Genomic DNA, 16,219 nt, shown 5'->3' on the forward strand with positions numbered 1-16,219 from the left:
CAATGTCCTAACGCAACCAATCTAAGTGCATATCCAAATCCATTTTCTCTTTAAAATATTCATTTATGATGGTTCTGAGTATGTATCCCAGCATATGACTCTGAACAATAAATGTACTGTTTATACCCATCCTGAATTCTGAATTAATAATAAGTATGTGATGTATCGGTGAATGATAACTTTTACTAAATTCAACTATGTCTACATGACTTTTTAATGTGAGCGTGACACTCGTGGGAAGGGATGGTGGCCTTTTGGCTGCTATGTCCCCTTGGAGACTTCAGTGGTTCCCCCTCTTATGCTGGCCCTTTGCCTTGGAAGTGAAGAAAGGGGCCACATATCCCTTTCACACCCCAGAAGACGAAGAAAGCCAGGGACTGGGTGGTCCACTACGACCCTTCCATAAAGAGTTTTTAAAAACGTATGTATTCAAAAAAAGAACTGTGCCGGCTTTCATAACAAAATGGCTCGTCCGTGCGTCCACACGCCATCGCTACACATTACATCTTTCATTGAGCCTTCTGATACTTAAAATTAGATGAGGAGAAGCTAACCAAGACCCAAAAGTTGACTTGAGGGGCTTCCTGTAGACGTAGTAACTGGTTTTGTCCCTCGCAGAGCTCTTTAAAGATAACTGAGGCTGGAATACGGGGTTAACCTTTAGTATTTTTACTTACAGTCATTTCCGGTATCCCAGGTGCCTTTTCTGATCGAGTCGCAGTCTGACCGACAAGGGGACATGGAGGGCAGATTGGGAGCCACGCTGCACACCACCACCCCTCTTCGAGCCGTGAGTATCCGAGGAGATTCAGGGTGAAAAGTGGTCATTTCTTGGTGTTCTACGCCTAGGCCATCCACCATTTTATCCAAGTTATTCCTCGATTCACTCTGAAAGCATGGAGTGTAGGCCATAGGCCGGACGGGTACTTGAGGTGGACCGACCTCCTGGTAAATATTTCGACTGTCCCCGCTGTTCCTCAAGTTTTTGAACTGGATCCCATTGGTCTTATTGAGTAAGGCCGCCGTGGCAGGGTCCTGTACAAGCGTTATGTTGTTTCGGGAGTAATTCTTCCGGAACACTTTCTTTCGGAATACGATAAAAAGAACGATGAGAAGGACGATAACGAACAGCACTACAGCGATCCCAATGAACTCTTCTTTGCCTATGTAGGAATGTCCGGCCTGGATGTTGGGCACGACAACTGGTCTTAAGCCGCAGTACTGGCCAACATAACCATGAGTACAGTTACAGAAGAAAGATCCGAAGACGTTGACGCACGTGCCGCCATTTTCACAGTCTTCCCTTTCACACTCGTTGATATCCTCTTCACAACTACATGAAGGAAAGGATAAGAATAATACAGAGTAGAGACTTGGTGTTCAAGTTCTAGGGGCTCGTTGATGTCGGTCGGCTCGCTGATTACTATTTTTAATATACATAGTAAAGCAGCTAGAATTTTTGGAACCTACTAGGCATCTCTACTAATAAGATCCTAAATTCTTAGCTGCTGTGAAAGATCCATATGTGTTAGTTAAAGAATAATTGGTATTCATAATTGAGATCTGTGGACGTGATATTAGAAAGTATTCACCGAGCGGGCAAGGGGGACAGCCGTCCAGCAGAAGTGGTAGAGGTTAATATGGTGGGAAGATTGAAATATGCATGGGGTAGGCATATGGCTATCCTAAATATCAGATGAGACCAACGACCAATTAAAAGGTAAGCAAAGGTATCAGGATTTACTACATTTAAAAATATTGGGAGAGCAAGGGGTTACTTCATTTAGAAACATAGATAGATGAAATGCTTTGTATCAAAAAGTGCAAGTTTTGTTGCGAAAGTATTACAGTTATTTACTTACATTTCATATATATATATATATATATATATATATATATATATATATATATATATATATATATATATGTATATATATATATAACGCTAGCACATTCCGTAGCAGTTTTAGAGTCAGAGTCAATAGAATAATTTAAAGTCGCAAACAGTAACAAAAACTTTATTGTGAAATAAAAGCGACTTACGTTAATCCTCTAAGTCCTGTTCTACAATTACAGATGAACGAGTTTCCGATTGGATCACAAGTCCCACCGTTCCGGCATGGATTGGGGAAGCAGGCAGTGATCTCTGATTCACAGTTTTTCCCTATGAACTGAGAAGGGCAGCTGCACTGATACCCTGCGAGAAAGAAATCATCTCAATAACCTGAACACAAAACAAGCAGAAGAATACAAAGCTGGCAATAATGTTTGGTGCACCCCCTTGTCCTTGTCAATTAAAATAACATGAAACAACTCAAAAATCCGGCGCAGACAGGGTTAATGTTGTAAATGACTATTGTAGCTGGAAACGTCTGATTTTTAATGGAATCTCTTTATCACTCCCATCACTCATGTGTTCCAATGGCCCTTTATCACTCCCATCACTCCTGTGTTCCAATGGCCCTTTATCACTCCCATCACTCCTGTGTTCCAATGGCCCTTTATCACTCCCATCACTCCTGTGTTCCAATGGCCCTTTATCACTCCCATCACTCCTGTGTTCCAATGGCCCTTTTTCACTCCCATCACTCCTGTGTTCCAATGGCCCTTTATCACTCCCATCACTCCTGTGTTCCAATGGCACGTACTGTTCGCTGATCAAAGTTTAAGTTTAAGAGGCTAATTGATCGTTAGAAAACCTAATTATCTTACAGCTAGAAATATATATATATATTCAGATTTTACCTAACAGGGAGGTTATTACCAGTCCGTAGGATTTGTAACTCAATAGCGACATCTACTGTTTGAATGAGTAACTGCACCACATGTGTATACTAAACACATTTATACACAAAGCACCTAATGTGGGCTCATTCTCTCTAAGATTATAATAGCGGCTGAAAGATACTGATTCCCTTCAACTGTCGGGGTGGTAGATAAGTGGAACTGGCTTTCAGCATAGGTGGTAGAGGTTAACACAGGAAGATAACTTATACATATATGGGAAAGGCTATACTGCATCTAAGGTCATGCAGGTTTGAGCATTTACACCCCCTTTCCAGTTGGTCTTGTAGTAGACCCTACTGAGAATTCTTTGGGACAGGAGAGGAATAGCAGAAAGTAATCTTTAAAAGGTTTGATGAACGCTATATATGTGGGCGTCCGGAGCGAATGCCTTCAATATTTGAGAATTGTATGTATGGCCTTGTTCTTTTTAACTCTTTTTTTTAAATCAATGTCGCAATTATTTTGCCATATTTTCAAATTAATTCTAAAATTGGCACATAAAAATCTAACCAATAAAATACTGACGTGTTCTCCTTTATCAACACACCTGCGTAATAAAGCCTAAACGACCTTGGGGTGGTACGATACACTTGACAAATTGAAAAATATTCTTATGGAGGATTTACAGAGATCATGCGACAAAGAACCTCTTTTAGAACCTGAATTATTAATGCAGATGACACATCGGGTCCCTTAAGACCCAGCGCTGCCGTCGGTACGTATCGCTGCACTTGAACCTTGAACAATCAACAACTATGTAATTCCGTCAGCCATAAATCACATAGGCGTTTGGAGAATTTCCCAATGGGGTTTCACAATTAAATTTGCCAGATGGCGCGGTGAATAAAATGCGCAGAACTACATGTAGCACAATACGGATCCGGGCTCGGCCAGGAACGTGTGTATATAATACAGTCGGACGTTCATAGAGGATCTGCCAGAGCAACGTCGTGATCATTCCTCATGAATCGATATCCTCCCTGAATATATATGTATATATATATTTTATATATATCTATATTTTTTATATTTATATATATATAATATTATATTAATTTCGTTTTGGAAATAAAATAATTATATGTCTATACTTCTGCACAGACTTGCAAAATTTTGTACATACTGTAATTAGTGGTTAATGCATCTGGCCGGAATCCCCGAAAATCCAAAATCACAGCAAAATAATCTCAGCCTGTCGCGGTAATCTCTGTTTCCGTTCCCAGGATGGGTCAGACCCACTAACCAACTTGCAGAACTACAGCTCGCTTTTGTAAGTGGCCGCTATTCTATTGCCGGGGGTTAATCCCCCCCCCCTACTGGCTTACCAGCTACGGGTAAATCTTAATTTTCCAATTGGCAAACAATGCTGAGACAGCAGAGATAGAAACGCCGATTTCTAGATCGGCAGCAGAATATCCCGCAAAAAAAAAAAAGGAGATTGGGGCTCTAGTTGTGGTTTTTAATACCAAACATTGATCTGCTCCACATAATTACAGAGCGCGCTAAGTAAATGTCACTATAATAATACAGGAGTCCCACAAACGTAGATGTATGCTAGAGATCAATTGAAAACACAAATGACAGCACTAGAGCCTCATCCGCTGGAGCGATGTCAGCGCCGGCTTTGAATAATTACAGTCGTGGAGCACACCGAGTGGCTCAGCCTTTCTCGCTTTATGATACTTGACCTACTTTTTTTTTTCTCTTCTCCAAAGCCCGGAATAGAAATTTGTTCAACTGCGACGCCGGTAGTTGTATTTTTTCCCTAGATAACCAGATCATTCTTTACTTGGATCCTTTGTGCACAGCTTGTTCTATCGTATTATTTCTGCTCGGGGTTCTTTTAAAAAGTGTTAATGTTCTCAGGAATATAAAATAAACATCTCCTCTTACTCTTAGGTGGCTGATGAGAACTTGCAGAGAGCAAAGCTGGTCATCTGTTTTAGGTTGAATAATGGGCATTTATGGGAACTCCCTGGGTCTCCGGGTGCTTCTCCCTTTTCTCCATGGAAGATGTATAGCCTGTGTATCTACCCCCCACCAAGCATGCCCAGGGAAGTTCCCAGGTATGATGATTGGACTGGAAGTCTAGAGGACATAGACAAGTCTGATCCTACAGATATAAAAACGAAGGACCAAGTCTATGTAGCCACCATCTTCATCCCTTCCAAGTTTCTCTGTTAAGATGAACCAGCGCTTCGTTAGGACCCAAATCCCTCTGCCCCTCTTTCCTTCCGCGAAATGACCCCTTTTTTTAGGAGCTCAGAACCCTTGGTGGGCTGTAAGGGAATTTCTAGGGGTTTTAGCGCACTCTAGGTTATTTACTGCCAATGCGTCAACAGTTTTTTCTGACAATTTTTCAGTAAAAAAGTAAATCTGTCAGGGAAATGGTGTTTAAGCATGGTCCAAAAAGTTGCAGGTCATATCGCTTGGGTCGCAAGCGCAAAATAATCTGAAATGGCTTTACAGCCGTGATTCCGTTTCCACAGATCGGGGGCAGGTGCAGTTATAGCTCAACACGTCTACCGATAACATGGTCGGGGTTGGAGGTTCAATGTCAATTTTCTTGAGCAATTAATTATTTATTAAACTGTATCCTAAGGCCAGAGACGGCCTTAAGTGTTCTGGCGCCCTGTGCGGACTACTCCTCTGGCGCCCCCCCATCCCAAAAAAAAGAAAGGAAAAAAATCTCCCCCCTCTGCCCCCTTCTCACTATCTACCACCTCTGCCCCTTCTCACTACCTTCCCCCCTCTGCCCCTTCTCACTGCCTTCCCCCTCTGCCCCTTCTCACTGCCTCCCCCCCCTCTGCCCCTTATCACTGCCTCTCCTCCCCTGCCCCTTATCACTATCTACCCCCCCTGCCCCTTATCACTATCTACTCCCTCTCCCTATCCTTACATACCTTGTTGCCGGAGTCCTGCTGTGGGAGCGGGAGGCGTCCATCTTCCCGCTCTGCCGCGGTGCACGCTTCACAGCTAAGTGCCAGAATAATTCCGACGCTCAGCATGAAACGCCAGCACCGCGACGGAGTCACGGAGAGTGAAGGGCGCTGAGCGGTTGCTGAAAACTTCACGACCAACCGCTCGGCGCCCCTCACATGGAGGATGTTAAATAAAGTTACAAAAAAAACAAACAATGTTTTAATTTATGTCCCGGACGGCGCCCCTGTTTCCATGGCGCCCAGTGCGGCCGCACAGGTCGCACACCCCTAAGGCTGGCCCTGTCTAAGGCTTCATAAACTGGCATGCACGAGCCCTTAGAAGTGGGGCAATGTATTATTAGATGAATAAATGCAAAGTGCAGTGCTGGATACTGACCACCAGATGGCACACTGGTACAGGTCCCTCCGTTCTGGCAGGGCTTCCTTTCGCATGCATCAGGATAGAGAACACAGCCCAGCTTTAACTCCGTCAGTCCGACCACTTCTGCAAAACTGCTCCTCTTGTTTTGAAGTGGCAGTTCATTGTTATTCAGGACGACCGAATCTAAGCAGCCCTGGAAGCCGCCCAAGACCTGTGTGCTCCTTTTGTCGGTTAGGCTGCGGACGTTCTCCACTTGCACCTGGGCGCCAAAATAAATCGAGCTGTCGGTGCTGAGCGTCTGAAAGTAAAGCGGAGCCTTGCGACGTTCGACGTAGCTATCGTCCAGCGACAAGCTCGTGAAATTGCGGTTTAGCTCCAAATACACAGAGTGCCAGCTCCCGTCATTAACAGTCCTGCCAGAAATTCCCAGGATTCCAGGGCCGCTGCCGCAGTCCAACTGGAACCACAACTTGCCGTCCACTATCTGCAAGAAGCAAAAGAAAATACACACTGTATGAAGTGCACGCTCAGCGTTAAATGTACATCAAACAAAAACACGCAGTGAGGGAAAGAATGTGATACAGCTGCTAGATAAAATAGCGTTATCACAAGTGAAAATAACACCATGGGTTAACGTCTTTGAAGCTGCTACACGGATCATTAAATCGTGATACAATATATCATGCGCAGACATTCGTATTATTTTTACTTTGCTGATCAAAACTAAATAAAGATGCTATATTTTATATACAAGGCGTCAGATTCCTCCCTACAGGTAGGGGGCTCCAGCGAGCATTCCGCTCATCCCGTCCCTAGTGACAAATAAAACGTTGAGATGTATCCTACAATTAAAAAAGAAGGATTTGTGGGTAGGATGGACAACAGACACAGCCAACGTGTTGCGGTATCCACTTGATTCTCAAGACGCAAGGTTGACGGAGAGCCTTTTTGTGGTGGACCTTCATAATGCACCTCAACGCACCTGAAACCCATCATTTAGCGTATACATCCATCTGTCTTTCTCATAGAGCACCAATTTATTTAATTTCAAAAGCCCAACGTCCTTTAAAGATTTCGGGGCCCTGAAGAACTTACTGAATAAAACATAATGATCGAAAAAGGAAACAAATAAACATTCCTTTATGACGTCACTCAACGTTATGAAGAGTTGGCATCACATAATGTCCCAAGTAATCTAAGGTCCGGCCCTCGACCAATGAAGTGACATTGGATAGGACTGTTGGCACATAACTCCTGGTCATGGCTGTCCCATTCATATCTGGACAATCGACAAAAAATATAACGTGGGGCTCACCATAATATTGCATACAACACGCAGGGGTGGAACAAGCTAGGCACTTAAGCTCCTCCGACCTGGAGATGCTATTGGCCATTTCTCTTCAGGCAAATATGTCGCTGACCTGTTTGTGGCCCTGTTTGTGGCCCTTCGCCACTACTTTTGGTAATATGTCTGTAGCCCCATCTAAGATCAACCCCTGCTAGCTTCTGGATATAATCAGGGCTACCGATACACCTCGTAAAAATACTTCGGCGTAGCGTATCAGTCATATACGGTCCATCTACGCTCTTTCGATGGCTACAAAATATCAAGGGGATGGTTCAGAAGACGGGGTTAAATTTCATGTGTACTTTTTATAGCTCGCATATCTAATTAAAGCGTTGCTTATGTCAAAAAACCGAGTCACAACTGGGACGTTATCCAAGCTACGAGTTGAGCCAACAAAAAAGATGAAGTATTCAAAAATGAAAAGTCAAACCATACTTGTTAACGCATTTTTCTAACCGTCTGCCAAAAAAAAAAAAAAAAAAGATTACGTTAATTGCATAGAAGAAAAATCAGTCGCTTCAGCAACAAAAATTAAAATAAATAAATAAAAGAGATGACTTTTCCAACCGGTCCTTGAAGTGATTTTTGTAACATAAATTAGGATTCCGGCCATGGTTGTTCTAATCTCATTACGGTCCATAACCCCTTTCCTTTTCTCCAACAGATGTTGAGGGTAAGGAGACAATCCTATCCATATGTTCAATAATGACTTCGCGAGATAATGTGTCACCCAGACTGGACGGTTTTATTTTAATCATGCTGGAATATCAAAAGGGTTATAATGTCTTGGGTTTCACAAGGAAAAAAACAAATAAAAAATATATAATATATAGTATATATATATATAATATATATATTATATATAAATATTATATATATATATATATATATATATATTGTGATCCTGCACCCACACAGGGTACCAAACAGCACGGTCCTCTAGGGTATTAACGCCACATCTCAATTAGGTAATCACCCACGATTTATTTGTAGTCCACGTATGAAGATATTTACAGGATTACATAGAACACAAATTCTCTACAAACAAAAGCCTAGCTCGTCTGAGCGCTTACTAACATATAACTTCCCTCACTACACAGGGTCTAAAACTAAACAAAACGTAATCCCACCAACCTTTTTGATGGTCTCTCTTGTGCAAAGCAAGCCCTGCTGCTTCCAAACAAACTCTCTCTCTTCTGTCCAACAGGTCAGGTTATATTGCAGCCAGTGCAGCTAATTACCTGCAGCTGACCAGTGCATTGGAGTCAGCTTAAACTCCTGGCCTGGATCCTGGGTCAGTCCAGGTGCATGTAAACTGCGGGGCGGAGCACCAGCCTGCCCTATATGTCATATAAAACCCTGCAAAATCGAGGGGGAATGTATACCCCTTCCACAACAACACCCCGCACCTTGTTACATATCCTCCCCCCCAGCTCAGACCCATCGGGGCGAGCGGCCTTGGACCACAAACAGTGAACTCGGGAGAGGCCATCCACATTACCCTGGGCAGTACCAGCCCTGTGAACCATAGTAAACTGGAATGGCTGGAGACTAAGGAACCACCTGGTGACCCTGGCATTCTTTTCCTTGTTCTGCCTCATCCAGGTTAAAGGTGCATGGTCAGTAATCAGTGTAAACCTTCGACCCAACAGATAATACCTCAAGGACTCTAGTGCCCACTTAACAGCCAGGCATTCTTTTTCAACCACTGAGTACCTCTGTTCATGAGGATTTAACTTCCGACTTAGATACATGACTGGATGTTCCTCTCCATCATGTGCTTGAGAAAGAACCGCGCCCAGGCCAACATCAGACGCATCGGTCTGTACAATGAATTGTTTAGAAAAATCCGGAGCTACCAATACGGGGTCAGAACACAATGCCTCTTTCAAGACCTGAAAGGCATGTTCTGCTTCTGGGGTCCACTTAACCATAACCGGGCCTTTAGCTTTTGTGAGCTCAGTCAACGGGGCAGTAATGGTGGCAAAGTCAGGGATGAACCTGCGATAATAGCCAGTTAAGCCCAAGAATGCCCTTACTTGTTTCTTTGTTACAGGACGTGGCCAATTGGAGATGGCTGCTACCTTGCTCTGTTGTGGTTTAAGGAGCCCCCGCCCTATTGTATAACCCAGATATTTAGCCTCTTCTAAGCCTAAAGAGCACTTAGCGGGGTTGGCAGTCAAACCGGCAGCCCGTATACTATCCACTACCGCCTGAACCTTCATCAGATGTGTTTCCCAGTCCACACTGTGAATCACTACATCGTCCAGATAGGCAGCTGCATACTCTCTATGGGGCCTAAGTATCCTATCCATCATACGCTGGAAGGTGGCTGGGGCACCATGCAAACCAAACGGTAACACAGTGTATTGGAACAACCCCTCAGGGGTAGAAAAAGCAGTCTTTTCCTTTGCTCTCTCTGTCAAGGGAACCTGCCAATATCCTTTGGTCAAGTCCAATGTACTCAGATACCTAGCTTTACCCAACCTCTCTATGAGCTCATCCACCCGAGGCATAGGATAGGCATCAAACTTGGAGATATTGTTTAATTTACGGAAGTCATTACAAAAGCGTATTTCTCCATTTGGTTTAGGCACTAACACAATTGGGTTACTCCACTCGCTTTGTGACACTTCAATCACCCCTAGTTTTAGCATCTTTTTTATCTCTGCACTAACCGCTTCACGTCTAGCCTCGGGTATTCTGTAGGGCTTCAGATTGATTTTCTTTCCGGGTTCGGTGATAATATCATGTTTTATTATGTGTGTTTTTCCTGGTACTGGGGAAAACACATCTCTATTTTTTAGCACAAACTCTCTGACTTCCTGTTTCTGATGAGAGGCAAGAGTGTCAGCAATGTACACCTCTGGTTCTTTCCCACAAGCAACATGAGTGGGTTGCCCTTTGGTCATGGTGAAGACCTCTCGCTCTACCCATGGCTTCAATAAATTCACATGGTAGATCTGTTCTGCCTTCCTCCTACCCGGCTGTCTTACTTTATAATGAACCTCACCGACACGCTCAATAACTTCATATGGTCCTTGCCAGCTGGCTAGGAACTTGCTTTCAACTGTAGGGATAAGAAGCAATACCCGGTCCCCCGGTTTGAAGATCCGAAGCCTTGCATTCCTGTTATAACTGACTTGTTGGGCCCTCTGGGCTTTTAACATGTTCTCCTTCACTATGGGCATTATAGCTTCCATACGCTCCTGCATTTGAGCAACATGTTCTATAACACTACGGTGAGGGGTATGCTCTTGTTCCCATGTTTCCTTGGCAATATCTAAAATACCTCTGGGGTGTCTGCCATATAATAATTCGAAGGGTGAAAACCCAGTGGAAGCTTGTGGGACTTCTCTAATAGAAAACATAAGATATGGTAAGAGATAATCCCAGTTCTTACCGTCTTTGTCTACCACTTTGCGTAGCATGGCCTTTAATGTTTTATTAAACCTCTCTACCAGTCCGTCCGTTTGAGGATGGTATACTGAGGTTTTTAGCTGTTTAATTTTGAGCAGCTTACATAGCTCGGTCATAATCCTGGACATAAAAGGAGTTCCCTGGTCTGTGAGAACCTCTTTTGGTATACCCGTCCTGCTGAACATCATCATTAACTCCCTTGCAATACTCTTAGAGGAGGCATTCCGTAGGGGAACTGCCTCAGGATAACGCGTGGCATAATCAACAACCACTAAAATGTATTGATGTCCCCTAGCTGACTTAAGCAGAGGCCCTATAAGGTCCATTGCAATTCGTTCAAAAGGGACCTCGATAACAGGAAGGGGTACCAGTGGGCTGCGGAAACCTTTGTGCGGTGCCTTTAATTGACATTCGGGGCAGGATTTGCAATACCTCTCTATTGCAGCGTATATACCTGGCCAATAAAACCGGGTCAGAACCCTCTCTCTGGTCTTCTCAAATCCCAGGTGCCCACCTAGCACATGGCTATGGGCCAGTTTTAACACCGTGTGTCTATACGATTGTGGGACCAGCAACTGTTCCATCTCCTCTTCCCCTTTCTTCTCTACCCGGTAAAGCAGGTTATGTTTTACTTTGAAATAAGGAGAACTTAAGTGCTTGTCAGGGTTTACAATGGTATCCTCCATTACTTGCACATTCTCTCTAGCTGCTGTCAGGGTTGTATCCTCCCATTGGGCAGCTCGGAAATTTCCAGGGTGGACTCCCAGATCCTGAAACTCTACTTGTGCTAAGGGGGCCTCATTATGGGGAGGTTCTACATCATTACCCAGGCACACTACTGGTGACTCTTGTTCCTTGCATGGCTCCCAATCAATACTGGGGAAAGGAAAAACATTATCCATTCCTTCTTCCTCATGGGTTTCCTCAGAGCACGTTACCTGAGGAACTGAGGGTTTTCCTGTTATGTTGCGGAAATGGGGGAAGTCCCTCCCTAATACTACATCGTAGGGCAACAGGGGTACCACCCCTACCTGCCATTTGACCTTTCCTACATCCGTGACAATATCAACCTCTGCCGTGGGGTATGAGTGGGTGTCACCATGTATACATACAATATCAAGAAGCTGCCTGGTATCTACTTTCTCTGGCTGAAGCAGAGCACTTTTTATCAAGGTAACTTCACTCCCAGAATCAATCAATGCTTGTACACTCTTCCCCTCCACCCTCACTGGTCTTAAATGAGTTGCATCAACAGCACTAGTAACCACACACATTTTTGAACAAGTCAACACAGTCTTGTGTAGGGCCCTGGCTCCTACATCACACTGCATGGGCTCTTCACCCTCTGGACAATTACGCGCAAAATGTCCCAGCTCGTGGCATTTGAAGCATCTTATCTGTTCCTCAGTCTGCTCTTGTGGCCGTAATGGGAATTTCGGGTGCCTGTTACCACCATAGTCATATTGTCCCATGCGGGGTACAGGGTTTTGTCCTTTGCTTCCGGTTTTCACGCTTGTCCGGTTGTTAAGGGATCTGGACTTTGGCTGTGGAGAAGTACTACGTAGCTCCTTAACGGTCAAATACCTCTCAACCAGACACATCATCTCCTCTGGATCCCTCGGGTCCCCTTGGCTGACCCATTGTCGCAGTTCTGTAGGCAAGTTCCTGAGAAAGCGATCCATGACCACCATCTCCATTATTTTAGTAGCAGAGTTGATCTCAGGTTTCAGCCATTTCTGAGCAAGCCTCAGCAACTCATACATCTGGGTCCGTGTAGGTTTACCCATGTCATAAGCCCACTTATGAAACCTTTGGGCTCTAAGGGCAGGGGTTATGCCTATACGTGTTAGAATTTCTTTTCTGAGTTGTACATAGTCCTGGGCTTGGTCATCAGGTAAATCTTCATAGGCTTTCTGGGGTTCCCCACTTAGACAAGGAGCTAGTAACCCCGCCCACTGGCTTGCTGGCCAGTTTTCTCTGGTAGCAACCCTCTCAAAAGTAGTGAGATAAGCTTCCACATCATCTGCCTCTGACATCTTATGCAGGAAATCCGTTGCTCGAATACGGGGCCCCTTATCCACAGTGGGGCTCCCTGCAGAGGGCGACAGCACTTTCTGCAAAACATTAGCAAGGACAGCTCTGTCCTCATGCTGGGCTTCTCTCAGGTTTTCAACCTGTGCAGTCAGTAAACAATTTGTCTCCTGCTGTACAGCAGTCGCCTGTACCAAAGCCTTCACCAGCTCTTCCATCATAACACCAAGGCAGACGACTAGTATGAAGGTACTGTACTGAGTGGGTGTCCCACAATTCACAAACAATCTTCAATATGCAGACTGGCAGAGACTTTGCATACCCACAGACCTTTTATGTGCTGATGCCCGCATTCTCCACCATATTGTGATCCTGCACCCACACAGGGTACCAAACAGCACGGTCCTCTAGGGTATTAACGCCACATCTCAATTAGGTAATCACCCACGATTTATTTGTAGTCCACGTATGAAGATATTTACAGGATTACATAGAACACAAATTCTCTACAAACAAAAGCCTAGCTCGTCTGAGCGCTTACTAACATATAACTTCCCTCACTACACAGGGTCTAAAACTAAACAAAACGTAATCCCACCAACCTTTTTGATGGTCTCTCTTGTGCAAAGCAAGCCCTGCTGCTTCCAAACAAACTCTCTCTCTTCTGTCCAACAGGTCAGGTTATATTGCAGCCAGTGCAGCTAATTACCTGCAGCTGACCAGTGCATTGGAGTCAGCTTAAACTCCTGGCCTGGATCCTGGGTCAGTCCAGGTGCATGTAAACTGCGGGGCGGAGCACCAGCCTGCCCTATATGTCATATAAAACCCTGCAAAATCGAGGGGGAATGTATACCCCTTCCACAACAACACCCCGCACCTTGTTACAATATATATATATATATATTATATATATATATATATATATATATATATATATAAATATAGGATATGCTTGAGGTATATCAATACAATGAAATGGAGAAGGTGGAAAAATAATTTTTTTTAAAAAAAAAGGTAAAATTAACAGATTTAAAAAAAGGTTTTTTTTTGTGCGATTGAAAAGGCAGTAAAAGGAAGATATTAGGTGTACGGTGATATAATTAACATGTACACGCTGTACTCGTTATATTTATTCATGGTGAGTCATAAACCCACAGTGTAGAATAATCATTGTGAATAATTAACATACAAAGAATGAAGACTCGAGCCGTTTTTTTTTTGTTGCTTTACCCTGTTTAAAGAAGAGCTGCCGCCTTCCTAAATTAGATGTGTTAGAGCTCATGAACGTTAACACATCTTTGGAGCACGCAGCTCAAAATGAAAGCTATTAGGAAGCCCTCTTTATCTGTATGCCAGTGACCATGCTCATCTCTTGTAGTAGAAGTAGATTGAGGTTCTGGTAGCGTCCGAATCAAGAGTGAGGGGAAGAGAGGTAATGTTCGGAAGAGGAACACAGGTTTTACCCCAAAATGGTACAAAACTAAGCTAGTATTTAATCATATATCTGTGAAACATAATGCTGATTGAAAACAAACGGCCGGAGACTGGTAAATACACCGGGGCTGCCTGAAGATAATTGCCACAGCTAAGCTATGAAAGGAGTGGAAGGTGGGTAGAGAGTAGGTGGGAATAGGTGTATATGGGGTGGGAGAGGGCATGAGCGAACATCACTTCCCTGCCTGGAGATTGAAGGCGCCTAAAACCCAAGGAAAGCAGGAGTAGTGGAACTGCAGCTTAAACCTGAATAATTATCCGCTTTATACATAAGAGTATGTGCTTTATTTGCTAAAATGTGGGTTTGCCGTTGAGTAGCTAGTCCGAATCAGCATCCATATTCATTCTGAAGGGCCATTATGGTGAGCTTTTCTCGCATGGAACATAGTTTCATCAACGAGGCGGAAATCCTGATCTAAATGGCCATCATACAGAGCCAACTCAGACATTTTTGCACAGGAAGGTCTATGGGGATGCAAACCTCTACTATGAGACCACCTGAAGACTTGGTCAAGCTGTACGCCGGGGTATGATACTTCACTTGGTTGTGAAGGGTAAGGTAGGGTAAGTGACGTGACCCAATCATTATAATGACTTTTTAGATAAAATGGTGGACATTTGCCATACAGTTCCTGAGATACAGAAGTTCTCACCTGTTCCCACCCAGCAATGGAGTGTTTCCTATTTACTAATGTGTGATATGAGCAAAAATAATTCCTTTACTTTAATGTTTTATATTCTGTTTTTATATGAAAACTGCCCATATTTTGGACAATCCTCCGAGTATCCAGAATATCGGCTTTCAAAATGGCGGCTCTGCTGTTTCAGAGGACAGAGTACCCCAGAATCAAAGCTATGTGTTAGAACCGGACATCCTCTCTCTGCAGAGAACATTCTAAAGATGTTTCCACATCGTGTTGAGTTGCGCAGTATCTGGTTAATATTTAATATTTATGTGAATATATATTTAATATTTATATTTAAGGTTGTGATACATTTCAAGGCAATGCTTTTGGGATTTTTGGAAAGATTCTGTTTTGGAAACTGCTGGGGAAATAATTAAAGCTACATTTAATAAACCCAACAGTGAGTGATGCTATAGAGAGTTCAAGCGTATATTTTTCTTCCTAAAAATGGCTTTTTATTAAGTTACGCGCACGCACTACTTCTGGAAGTCCCTGCTGCTACGGCTGAGGAGATAAATCCTGTTGAAGGTTTCTGCTCCCTATTTCTTGCTTCCCTCGCTGTTACTGAGAAATAAGACAGAGAAAAACCATAGAGATGAACGTTCAGTCTCCATAAGGTATTATGTTACTTAAGTCCTCTCTGTGATCAGGCAGCAGTGCGAGGAACTCTCCTCTCTGACAGACGGAGAAGGTCTGCGCGATGGACGCAGACAAGCCCCGCTGCAAACCGCAGAAGTTGCCTACGCGAATCGCGTAGACGTCTACACGCTGCCCCGACTACACGCTGCCCCGGATACACGCCGGGAAGTCAGAAGCACCAGTAAGTTGGGGGGGTTACTAGACAGGAGGATCCAGGTACCCAGCAGCGCTGCGGGTGATCTGGATCTTAGTCTCATAGTCAGACCTCTATTTGAGGTCTGATTATAAGATGAGGGGTATTTTTCAGATCATTTGCTCTGAAAAAAACCTTGTCTTATAATCGAGCAAATATGGTAATTTAGCACAGAATAGAGATGTTCCTGGCAACTAAAAAAAAAAAGTGATAATTCCCACTTAGCATCCACGTTCCACACAAATTCATCAGGGAGAAAAGCAAGAAGGGATATATGTTCTACTTCCCATGGAATAACATTAAACAAATACATTTTAA

At 43.7% G+C, this 16,219-nt stretch overlaps 1 protein-coding gene across 1 annotated transcript in view; it reads right to left on the reverse strand.

The window, feature by feature from the left end:
* FAT3 (FAT atypical cadherin 3) overlaps positions 1-16,219 on the reverse strand; it is a 259,360-nt gene that overhangs the window by 5,766 nt on the left and 237,375 nt on the right. The window contains exons 25-27 of the mRNA XM_053456544.1: positions 6,106-6,574; positions 2,044-2,197; positions 678-1,333 (exon numbers count right to left, since the gene is read on the reverse strand). Of these exons, the coding sequence (XP_053312519.1) occupies positions 678-1,333; positions 2,044-2,197; positions 6,106-6,574 (1,279 nt within the window). The remainder of the gene's footprint in view (positions 1-677; positions 1,334-2,043; positions 2,198-6,105; positions 6,575-16,219) is intronic.

Source organism: Spea bombifrons, chromosome 2 (assembly GCF_027358695.1).
Source record: "Spea bombifrons isolate aSpeBom1 chromosome 2, aSpeBom1.2.pri, whole genome shotgun sequence".
Lineage (NCBI taxonomy): Eukaryota > Metazoa > Chordata > Amphibia > Anura > Pelobatidae > Spea > Spea bombifrons.